The sequence below is a fragment of the Acomys russatus genome, chromosome 2, assembly GCF_903995435.1.
Source record: "Acomys russatus chromosome 2, mAcoRus1.1, whole genome shotgun sequence".
Lineage (NCBI taxonomy): Eukaryota > Metazoa > Chordata > Mammalia > Rodentia > Muridae > Acomys > Acomys russatus.
In genome coordinates this window covers 27,206,683-27,219,389 of record NC_067138.1, presented here as the reverse complement: position 1 = coordinate 27,219,389, position 12,707 = coordinate 27,206,683, and the positions used below count along the sequence as shown (strand labels likewise).

At 38.2% G+C, this 12,707-nt stretch overlaps 1 protein-coding gene across 1 annotated transcript in view; it reads left to right on the top strand.

The window, feature by feature from the left end:
- The window catches only part of Tcea1 (transcription elongation factor A1), a 34,950-nt gene extending 26,514 nt beyond the window's left edge, over positions 1-8,436 (top strand). Inside the window, exons 6-10 of the mRNA XM_051159581.1 lie at positions 310-366; positions 1,667-1,821; positions 4,593-4,739; positions 5,908-5,979; positions 7,977-8,436. Coding sequence (XP_051015538.1) covers positions 310-366; positions 1,667-1,821; positions 4,593-4,739; positions 5,908-5,979; positions 7,977-7,985 — 440 coding nt within the window. The 3' untranslated portion in view covers positions 7,986-8,436. The remainder of the gene's footprint in view (positions 1-309; positions 367-1,666; positions 1,822-4,592; positions 4,740-5,907; positions 5,980-7,976) is intronic.
- The last annotated feature ends 4,271 nt before the right edge of the window (positions 8,437-12,707 follow it).

The window sequence follows — 12,707 nt, the reverse complement described above, 5'->3', positions numbered from 1 at the left end:
TGAAGCCTGGGTCTCAGGAGACAAGACAACTCTTCCTAATATCTGTTCTTTCTCTCTCTGTTGGAACACCCAGAACTTATGGTGTTACAAAATGAGGAATTGACTAATTATATGAATTGATTCCTTGGGGAAAGAAGTCATCAATGCAAGAGCACTGTGGCATAGGTCTTAAATAAATGCTAGAGGAAAGGAGTAATGGGCAATAAGATACCAGATCCTAACTCAGATTCTTTGTATGAGGCAAATGGGTTGAAGAAATAATGCTTTGTGTACACTTTACAATAATGAGTTTTTTATTCTTGTTCCTAGATGACTATGTTGCTATTGGAGCTGATGAGGAAGAACTGGGATCGCAGATTGAGGAAGATATCCTTTGTGTGCACATCCATATCTGTGTTTAGTAATCTGTGAGGTCAATTGTCCCTTTCCTTCTGGTGTATAAGTCAGCAATTTATTCTACACTTTCTTAGGGAAGAGAAGGATATTCATGTTAATTTATTTCACATGTTTCTCTGTCATTCAAAACTAAACAGCAGGTTGGGCGTGGTGGTGCACGCCTTTAATCCCAGCACTCAGGAGGCAGAGGCAGGCGGATCGCAGTGAGTTTAAAGAGGCCAGCCTGGTCTACAAAGTGAGTCCAGGACAGCCAAGGCTAACAGAGAGAGACCCTGTCTTGAAAAACAACAACAACAACAACAAAAAAAAACAAATTAAAACTAAACAGCATGGCCGGGCGTGGTGGCGCACGCCTTTAATCCCAGCACTCGGGAGGCAGAGGCAAGCGGATCGCTGTGAGTTCGAGGCCAGCCTGGTCTACAAAGTGAGTCCAGGATGGCCAAGGCTACACAGAGAAACCCTGTCTCGAAAAACAAAAAAACAAAAAAACAACAAAAAAAACTAAACAGCATATGTTTGATGGTAGTTTTGTGTTTCTGCTTCTGCATATTGGGAATGTAGCGTCTGAATTTAAGTTGTGTAAAATGGCAGGGAAAAATGTAAAGATTGCTGATTAGGAAGGCCTCATCAGGGTTCTCACAGTCTCTGTTCCTCTGGCAGGACATCTATTTATGATGGCACCATAGGAAAGATTCTGAGAGAGGTCTTGCATGTAAAGTACCTAGGTATCAGTGGCAGATGGGACTGTTCTTTTTGAGTAACTGGCCTTGGTTTCTGTTTTGACCCGGCCTTCTGTGGAGAAGAGTGTGTTGTAATTTCTTGTCACTGAGCTGGTAGATGAGTTGTGCCTCCAGTGCTGCCTCAGATGGTTTCTTCTCAGAAGACTTCCAAGGGAGCTGTCATCTTGCTCATAGAAATTGAAAGTCCTTAGTAGGATTCAGACTTGGAAAGTTAAAAGCTTGTGTAACTTTAAAACTCTTTTTCAAACATTTGCTAACTTGGGTTGTGCCAATTACTCTCTGAAGTCATGTTGATGCATGCTTTTGACATTATGCATTAAAAAAGTAAGCATTACTTAAGTCACATTTGTAAAGATTAACACTATTGACCAATTACAGATGAAGGAATCTGAAAGAAGTGTTGTCTTATTAGTTATCCAAATTGGAAACCATTTTTGTGGATTACTTAGAAAATTTAAGAATTATGAATTTAGCAAAACAAAAAAAGATGTTCTTTATAATTTAATCTTTTTTCCTTAATGACCAAGTACCTATATATCAAGAAATAAGAAATACAGACATGAAATATAAAAACAGAGTACGAAGTAGGATATCAAATCTTAAAGATGCAAAGAATCCAAATTTAAGGAAAAATGTGCTGTGTGGGAATATTCCTCCTGACCTATTTGCTAGAATGACAGCAGAGGTGAGCAAGTTTGTGTGTAAGTGCTTTATAAATATCTCATGTACAAAATTTGCTGCAGAAACAACTATGATGTATTTATATATTAGAAACACTCAAGATTATTTGCTCCATTGACACCATTGATTTATTCTTTGTATCTTTAGCTTGTCAGGATGTCTTTGTGTGATACATTAAATCCTCTTGAATACTTGATCTTGTCGATTTATATGAATTGTAAATCTTTCAATTGTGAACAGACACTTTATATCTCAAAGCCTTTTATCGTGGTTAAAAACTGTAAACTTGAGCCAGGCAGTGGTGGTGTACTCCTTTAATCCCAGCACTTGGTAAGCAGAGGCAGGTAGATTGCTGTGAGTTCCAGGCCAGCCTGGTCTGCAGAGCAGTCCAGGACATTCAAGGCTACCCAGAGAAACCCTGTCTTGAAAAACAAAACAACAACAACCAAAAAAAAAACAAAAAAAAAACTGTAAACTTGGTCAATCTTAATGATTATTTCTTAAATCTGTGAAGAGATGATTGTATAGATTCATAGCCTGCTATTTATAAACATTAGCCATAGTGTATCTACAATTCTGGTTTCTCTGTGTACCCTTGGCTGTCCTGGAACTCACTCTGTAGACAAAGCTAGCCTCAAACTCAGATCCACCTGCCTGCATCTGTCTCCCAGGGCTGGGATTAAAGGCATGCACCACCACCTCCCGGCCTAATCTTGATTTTATTAACCATCCCACATATTGACTTTTTAAATAGCTAATAAAGGTTGCTATCTCTAAGAAATTTTGTTTTGCCAGGTGATGGTGGTGCACATCTTTAATCACAGGTGTGATCTGGAGGCGAAGGCAAGTGGATCTCTGTGAGTTTGAGGCCAGCCTCATCTACAGAGTGATTCCAGGACAGCCAGGTGTACACACAAACGAAACCCTGTCTTGAAAAACTTAAAAAACAAAGGAAAACCAAGAAAGCACAGAACCCAATGTAATCAGATTCCATATACCCATCACCTGAGTCTATTTACTTTTGAGAATTTGTATCCTTCTTTAACCATACTTACTTCTTTTTCTTTCTTTTCTCTTGAGTTAATGTCAAGCAAATCCCAGGCATTTATTCTTCAACTCTATGTATTTATATGTGTATACATATTTTAAAATATATTTTAAAACTTTTCCTTATGTAACTACAGTGTCATCACCATCTCAACAATACTATCAATATGCCCTCACCATGATATGATATTTATGTATATTCACATTTTTCTGATCATGCATTATTTTGTACTGGGAACTAGAGTTCCCAGTTACCTTTGATTTGTGTTTTTCAAGCTAAAGCAGTCTCTTTTGTTCCTTACATTCCCTCTGCTCTGCCTTTTTGCTCTGTGGTGCTTCTCTCCACACATTATGAGTTTCTGTGGGTATTGTATTAAATTATATTCTTTAATTTTTCTCTCCAATTTTCCATATAATTTGATTATGCTCAAGTTTCTCTTAAGTGATGGATTTTGCTTCATGTGACGGCACATACTCTCTGGTTGCTTTACTCTTGCCATGGCAAGTTTTGTCAGTGGCTTTGTTTGATGTCAGTAAGCTTTTCATTGTAAAGTTCTCCATTAATCTTTATCCAATGAGTTCGTCCACTGATGATCATTTGTTATTTGAGTAGGATAACTACTGCAAGAGAGCAAGTGGTTTTGTTTTGTTTTCTTCTTTTTTTTTTTTTTTTGAGACTGGGCTGTGTAGCTCTGGATGTCCTAGAATTCACTCTGTAGACCAGGCTGGCCTTGAACTCACAGAGATACCTGCCTGTCTCTGCCTCTTAAGAGCTAGGATTAAAGGTGTGTGCTACCACTGCCTGGCAAGAGGGCAATTTTTAAAATGTCATTTTATAGCTAGTATTTTTTTAAATTGTTTTATTTTTTTAAGATTTATTTATTCATTTATTATGTGTGTAGTGTTCTGCCTGCATGTACACCTGGAGGCCAGAAGAGGGCTTGTAGATGGTTGTGAGCCGCCGTGTGGTTGCTGGAAATTGAACTCAGGACCTTTGGAAGAGCAGGCGGCACTCTTAACCTCTAAGCCATCTCTCCTACCCCTAGCTAGGATTATTTTAAAGAAGCAGTTTCTTATATAAAATCAAGTTGTTGATTGCCTGGTTAGTTTGATAAGAAAGAATAAACTTAAAATCATCTGTGTTTAGTTAAGCCATTAACAGAATGGTAGCTGCTATTTGCTTTTGGTATGGACATGTCCTCAACTAAATACTATCAGGGACTTGGAGCCTTGTATCTACTTTGTGGAGATTTTCCGTTACATTGATTATTTCAATGACTGAAGAAGCTGTTTTGCGTCACTAGATTCTCCTTGATACTTGTTATTCTGGCATGAAAAAGTAACCCTGTCATAGTGGGTATACTTTCCTCAAAATAAATTCAGATGTTCCTCCAAAGGTCCTTGTCTTGTTTGAGGATGACATGGGTGGTGATAGCATTTAGACCACTCTATGGATACTAGAGGTGCCAATTGCTACAGTTTATAAACAGTATGTGGACCTAATTTTCACATAAAGATTTACAAGTCTTTAAGGAGATATGGAAAGGAAGCAAATTATTTTAAGACTTTTGAAGGAAAAATAATTAGTTTCAAGCTTTTAAAATTTTGTAAGCTGATTTTACTTTTATTATTGATTATTGTTTAGCTATGTGAACATGACAGCATTTGGGATATAGAGTAGCTACAGAAAGTATTTGTAACTCATTGATATTGTTCTTTCTGCTATAGGAAATGGCTAGTGATGAGCTCAAAGAGATGAGGAAAAACCTGACTAAAGAAGCCATCAGGGAGCATCAGATGGCCAAGACAGGTGGGACCCAGACTGACTTGTTCACATGTGGCAAATGTAAAAAGAAGAACTGCACATACACACAGGTTTGTGGGTCTCATGTTCACATTAAGAATGTTTCACTCCTATTTCAGAGTACTGATAATTACAGGGCCTGATATTGTTCTAGAAGAGGTGTGACCTCTTTAGTGAAAAGTGCTTTCTCAGATTCCACCTAGTTGTAGATGAGTTGATATATTTACGTGGTCATGAAAATATTTACTGTAAAAACTGCAGCAGTTACATAAAATATAAGATGTACTCTAATGGCCAGGTTGTTTATAACAGCTCATAAGCAGTTACTGATTACTGTATTACAGTAAGCAGGACCATATAGTTTAAGGGAAGTTCTTTACTCTCTCTCACACAACCTGTGGGTATTTTAGATTTAATTGCCTTACATATAGATACTCAAAGAGAATAGAAAGTTGCCCGTCTATATCTATCTACTTCAGGGCCCCAGGTAGTAGTGCCTGCTACAGAGTAGCAGTATTTTTTTTTTTTTTTTTTTTTTAAGTGAGAGGGTGTGTGCATGCGTGCGTGCGTGCGTGTTTGCACACATGGAGACAATGGTGGACCTGGCCCTTGAACTCAGGTTGTTAGTGTTGATGGCAAGCATTTTCATCCCACAGGACTAGAAGGACTTTTCGGGACGGGGTCTGGAAGGCCTTGTACTACTATTTTTAGTGCACTCTTAACTACTGAGTCATCCTTCAGTCCTTACCTAGAATGTTTCTTTACTTTTTTTGTTGTTGTTGGGTTTGGTTTTTTGGTTGGTTGGCTGGTTGGTTTTTGTTTTGTTTGGTTTGGTTGTTTTGGTTGGTTTTTTTTTTTTTTTTTTTTTTTGAGTAAGGATTTCTTTGTGTAAGAGCCCTATCTTGGTACTGTAGACCAGGCTGGCTTCTACTTCTCGAGTACTGGGATTAAAGGTATGCACCACTGTGCCCAGCTATAAAGCACAATTTAATGAGTGGCTTTTTCTGCTTAATTGGATAAATTACACATTAAGGACAAACAGAAGGATTTAGAAAAATGAAGGTTGAAAATTATATGTTCTTTTCTCAATAATGTATTTGAACTTGTATAAGCTCTTGCACATCTTAGCGGGATATCACTGGAGTTATTGTATATCTTTATGTAGAATGTTCTTACATGGGTTGAATTATTTTTAATGGTAATTCAAAATGTAATATCTTTCATTTAATTTTGCTGCAGGTGCAAACTCGTAGTGCTGATGAGCCAATGACAACATTTGTTGTATGCAATGAATGTGGAAACAGATGGAAGGTATGGCACCCCCTTGGATGTATATATTATAACTTACTATTTGTAAACTGATAAAGATATTAGTATGTACCCTCCTAGAACTTGACCTCAGCAACATATATTTTGTCTTAGAAATATTTTTAGAGTCCTATGATATCAATATTTATTTTAGGAATTGTAGTGGGCTTGGTTATGGTTTGGTAGCTTTTCAGTAGCCCCTCATTTTGCCTCTGTATTTGTGAATTTGTTTCAAAAGGCACATTTACGGTGTTTTGGGAGGTTTTTTATTATAATTTATTCAGATTATATCCTGATTGTTATCCCCTCACTTGTATCTTCCTGTTCCCATGATCCCTCCCTCTTCTGCTCTATTTCCCTCCCCTAGACCTCTGACAGAAGGGGACCTCCTACCCCATCATATGACCACAGCCTATCAGGTCTCATCCAGATAGCCTGCTTCCCCTTCCTTTGTGTGCCTGCTGGGGAAATGGTCAAATTGGGGGCACCTGAGTTCATGTCACAGGCAGTCCCTACTCTCCCTACAACCATAGAGAATGAGCTGTCCATTGGCTAGATATGGACAGGGCGTCTAGGTTTACTGCATACATTGTCCTTTGGTTGATACAACAGTTTGTGCAGGCCCTCCTGGGTCCAGATCTACCAGCCGTGATGGTCTCCTTGTGAGACTCCTGAACCCTCTGGGTCCTTCTATACCCACATTCTTCCATACCACTCTCAGCTGGAGTCCAGCAGCAAGTCTCAGCATCTATCAAGTTTATTCTTTTTTTAGATAACATTTTTAAGTGTTTTTCTGTTCTAATGTTTATTGTATGTGTTTTTTGCTGACTTCACACGTGTATATAATGTACTCTGGTTATTCTCACCCTTAGCCACTCATCTCTCTTCTACCCCTGTCAGTCCCTCTTGTCTACACGTTCCTTTCTTACATTCTTTTTTTTTTTTTTTTTCTTGTTTTGCTTAGTTTTGTGACCCACTGAGTTTAACCAGGGTAGTCTCCGTGACTACAGGTTTTGCACTGTCCGTTGGAATTTCCATTGCTCCTGCCAGAATTTACCACTAGTTAAGCAAGGAGTAAGGCTCTGTGAGTCCCTCCTTCCTTAAGGTTGACTGCTGATGACTGTCCCATTTTTGTACAGGCCAGTGGAAAGTTAATTTTTGAGTGCCTTTTTTTTTAAGCTCTGAAAACAAATAAAGATTACATATTAATCACAAATTCACTTTTATTAATAATGATGGGGCTGTTAATAATATGGGACTGGGAGGTGCCCATAATAAGAATTAAGTCTTTGGGCCAGGCGTGGTGGCGGACGCCTTTAATCCCAGCACTCGGGAGGCAGAGGCAGGCGGATCGCTGTGAGTTTGAGGCCAGCCTGGTCACCAAAGTGAGTCCAGGATGGCCAAGGCTACACAGAGAAACCCTGTCTCGAAAAAAAAAAAAAACCAAAAAAACAAAAAAAGAATTAAGTCTTTGGAATCAGACAATAATTGTGACTCATCCTTGCTGAGCTATTATTTTCTCATATAGTAGGCATAAATAATTAATACCTGAGCTCCTCCTCTGTCAACTTTTCCAATCCTGTTGAATAAACTTGATTTGTCCAAATGACTCTCTTAGAGCTGTTATACATGATAGATAGTTTTATCTTTGCCATAAGTGAATGTAATACAGTTTGTTTTAATGCAGTTTACCAAACAGGTTGTGCCATATGGTAACCAATGAATTTAAGAAAGTTTAGTTTAATGTAGAAAGCTAATAAGAATTGTTAATTATTTAACTCAAAAGCAAAGAGAAATACTTCTAAAAAATATTAAAAACTTTACATATTTGTTCTTTAGTTACATAGTAATTCTTTGGTGGAGGTCAAAATGATTGCTATGTGTAAAAAAAGTATTTTTCAAAGATACCTATTTTATAAATTATATAAAGTTAAGATATATATACCATTGCTTATATTTTTTAAATTTTACAAGATAATTTTTTCTTGTTGTTTTTACAGTTCTGTTGAGTTAGAAGAATCGGCGTGGTATCCGGACCATTAAGAAAAGTGGATTTTGTAATTAGCTTTAAAATTAGGCCAGGCAACTCATTTCCCTGCAAGTGAGATTTGTAACAATACATGTCCCATGAGTTGGTCTTTGGTTTTCACCTAACGTTCTTTTTTATATGCCTTCTGTGGTCTCAGATCAGCTAGGAGACGATAGAATAAGTATATAATGTGTTGCTTTTTTTTAATAAGTAAGTTGATGTTATATTTTATTAAATATTAACTTTTTACAGTCTAGAACACATAAAAATTCTGTTTTCTGTTGTTGCATAAAGACAAATTGCCTTTAGGTACCTAAGATGTTAAAGGAGGAGAAAAGGAATAATATAAATTTTAGAGTTACCAAATATACTATGTATCCCCATAGTACCTGACCAGCTTCTCAAAATTGTGCACACTATTTAAACTAGCATATGACTTTGCTCTTAATTACCATGCTCTCAGTAATCCGTGCCTCAGATCCTCAGATCTCTTGCCAATGTAACTAACCACAATGATCATTTCTTGTATTTCTCATACATGTATATTACCATTTTTAAAATAATTTTACTTTGAGGACTAACTTGATTGCCATCTGTTTGGTTTTGTTTGAGTTTGCACTCTATTTTAGTTTTGCAGAACTCTGTTATTTCCTAAGCTTCTCATAAAGCTCCTCACAGGCATACTTCCGATGAAATTTGCCCCATAGGATGATAAGCTATGAAGAAAATGTTAGCATCTTAGTAGATTTCCTGGAGGCAGCATGACTGGACTTGTACTTGGAAACCTACTGACTAAGGATTAAGCCTAAGAACTGTGTAAATCATTAAGCTGTGCTCTTTGCATATGGAGGTTGCAGGAAAAAAAAATCCTTTAGTCTGAATCTTTTGTGCTGAATTTTTTCTTACATGATGATGTTGAGCCAACTTAAATGTAGGCTGTAGCAAGTAGTTTTACAATACATATTTGACGATTAAGTTTTACTTTTGTTTAAATGTGTCCCGCTTGTTTTGCTGGTAATAAGAAGCAATGGCCTTCACATAGCTTTCTTGATACAGATGTTCTAATGCATAAAATGATATGTTTCAAAGCTTATAACTTAAGTGCTTCTGCATCTGTTCAGACTTCTATGTAAAGACCACTGCACAAGCTTTGCACTCTGCTCTGCTCTGCTTTGCAGATTGTTTGACATAACACAAAACACTTAAATGTCCATGTTAAAAAGGATTGGTCTATGGGTAATTTCTGTCACATTAAAAATAAAGTACATTTTGAAGAATTAGTTTAAAAGTAATAAGGTTACAATAGTCCCACTTTTAAGTGAGCCATTTTAAAATTTGTAAATCAATAAATTTTTTTGTTGTTAAACATACCTGGTTATTTTTTTATATTTTTTTAGTTAAATTATTATTTTATTTAAATGTTGAAACTTTATTTAAAAGTTGCCTTCTATCCTCCCCCAATACTCTGAGGTTCTGTTCTACTTAAACTTCATCATACTCAGGTCAAAACTGGTATTAAAGCCAAGTGTGGCGGTGCACACCTTTAATCCCAGCACTTGGGAGGCAGAAGCAGGTGGATCTCTGAGTTCAAGGTCTTCCTGGTCTGTAGAGTGAGTTCTAGGACAGCCAGGGCTACACAGAGAAGTGGGTGTCGGGAGGGTGGGCGGGACACTGGTATTGGACAGTGGTGAGAGCTTCTCATTTTCTTTTCTTTGCCTGAACTCCTGCTGGCATAGAGAGCAGCAATTCTCAAGCACATGAGCTCATCTTACATTCACACAGTGTCCCATGTGACTTTCTTTTGAAGAATATTGGATGTGTTCTTAGAGACTTTATTTTATACTTACTTCCCAGACACAGTGAGTGAACTCAGGGAAAGTGACTTGAACAAATAAATACATTTGCAAATAATGAGCCATAACTATTGTGTAAAGAGAAAGTAACAACCATGAACCTTCTTGCCTCTCGGAGTGCTGGTGAACATTGATTTCTAAATTTTGCTAGACCATGACAAATATTTTTAAATAATTATATAAGCTCAACTATCCAAATCTATATACAGTTTACAAATGAAAAGTATTTGAAGAATTAACAAAACAAGAAAGCAGCACCAGATGTGGTGGCTCATGCCTTCAATCTCAGCACAAAGTAGTCATAGTCTCTGAGTTCAAGGCCAGTCTGGTCTATACAGCAAGTTCCAAGCCACTGGAGGCAAGGTAGAGAAAGCGTGTTTCAGAGGGAGAGTGGACGTAGGAGTAAAAGGAAAATTCAAAGTGTGATATGGGGGTTTCAAATTAAAAACAGATTAAGGAGTTGTCATTTGGGACGTGTTTATTTTTGTTTTTCTTTCAAGACGATCTCACTCTGTACTTCTTGCTGTCCTAGGACTCACTATGTTTTTGTGGCTGTCCTCAAACTCATAGATCTGCCTACTTCTGCCTCCCAGGTGCTGGGATTACAGGTGTGTGCCACTTGACCTGCCTTCCTTGGGGAAGTTTCAACCAACAGATAGCTTCTGCCTCTACCTTCATTTAGCCGAGGGAAACTAGTCATTTGCAAAGACATGAAGTGCATGCTTTTAATCCCAGCTTTCAGGAGTTCATTCCATGGTTACATACGAATCCAAAGCCAACCTGTCTCCAAGACAGGTTAAAAATAAAGGAGCGTACCACTGGGAAATGTGATAGGCTAATCAGTGGTAGGGAACTAACTCGTGGACATGATATATGGATCAGTAAAAGTACTAACCACACTGGAAATTGTATTTGAAGCACTACTTCACAGAGAGCTTTCAGTGAGTTCCTAGTTAATAATGGGAGAATAATTAGCATGTGCTAACCAGAGTGTTGGAAGACCTCAAGACTGGCTATCCCATAACCAATAGCTACAGCTTTATAAAATTGAACTCTGGAAAGCCCTGGAGCAGGTTTTCTGTGGCTTTGCAGCTAGGAGAATGTCTGGTCACATAGTATTGAGTTCCTGAAATGATTTTATTAGTCAAAGTGATTCAGCAGTATTAATTCCAAGTTTTAGGAGTTTTTCCAAATCAACTCTGTACTAATGTCCAACTGGGGACAAAAAAAATAATAGTACAGGAAATTGCCTAGAATGAGTCATCTGTTCTGGTGACCTCTAAGACAAAAGCATAGAAGTGATAGAGTCTGGCAAAATTAGCCTGTATTTTTTCCTTAACTGGGTACTTGAACCTGCTTTGTTTGAAAATTTTCTAATGCAATGTGAAACTTAACTGACATTTGGAAAAATAAAAGAACTTTGGAGTTGGGGTGGCAAGGCCTTATGCTTCAGGCACTGGTTCCTGTATACTTCTCTGACTTATATAAGGGTCAATGACCCTCATGGGTCTCATTCACAGTGTCCTACCCCATGCCACATTATATTGAGTATGCTGAATAAACTGGTTGCTAAGCCAACGGGAGCTGTGTCTAGGGTTCTTTGCTTTTGTCTTTTGCAAGCAAACAAAATCTTTTATGGTGAAGCCAAGGACAGTTGATGCTTGGACCCAGGCCAAACAGGTGAAAATTAAGGCTACTGTAGATTTCCTTGTAAGAATAACTCCACGGAAGTTTCTGTTACCAGTAATTTAAAAAATAATTAGATGGGTTGAGTATTGGAGTTCAATAGAAGAACACGGGAAAGGGTGAAGAGATAGCTCAGGGGTTTAGAGCACTTGCTGCACTACTAAAAGGCCTATAGCTCTAGTACTATCTAGCGGATCTGTCACCCTCTTCTGGCTTCCACATGCACCTGCGTACACATAATACACGTAAACTCATCCAGGGGCATGCATGCACACACAAATCTTAGTAAACATATTGAGTGTACTGATAGCTATATACTGAAATAAGGGAAAATAGAAAATAAGACAGTATTCAGTAGTGGAGTATATTAAAGAAGACCATGTGAGGTGATAATCAGTACAGTGCCAAAAGCAAGATAAAGCCAAGACAAACAAAAACGTAGCAGCTATTGATAGATTTATAAATGGGGTTCAGGTACTTGTATTTAAATTGTATTTGTATTTAAGATGTTAAAGGCTAGAGTAATGGCCCAACAGTTGGCTGTTCTTCCAGCAAATCAAGGTTTGAGTTTTAGCATCCATGTGACAATTAATGTTTATCGCTAACCCCAGTTTCAAGAGATTTGATGCCCTCCTTTGGCCTCTGTGAGCACTGCACACATGTGCATAGTCATGTGCAAAACAGGTGTACAGATAAATTTGGGGCAGTGCTTGGGGGGTGGAGAGAGGGTTTCTCTGACTCCTTTTATACACCAAGCTGGCCTTGAACTCAGATCCACCTGCTTCTGCCTCCCCGAGTGCTGGGATTAAAGGCATGTGCCACCATGCCTGTGTCAATTTTTTTATTTTTTTGGTTTTTCGAGACAGGGTTTGTCAGTGTAGTCTTGGCTGTCCTAGACTCGCTTTGTAGACCAGGCTGGCATTGAACTCAAAGCGATCCTCCTGCTTTTGCCTCCGGAGTGCTGGGATTAAAGGCGTGCGCCACCACCGCCCTGCTGTAATTTTTAAAAGTTAAGATATATTTGAGGGCCAGGCATGGTGGCGCACACCTTTAATCCCAGCACTCAGGAGGCCAAGGCAGGCGGATCTCTGAGTTCAAGGCCAGTCTGGTCTACAAAGCAAGTCCAGTACATCCAGGACTACAAGAGAAACCCTGTCTTGAAA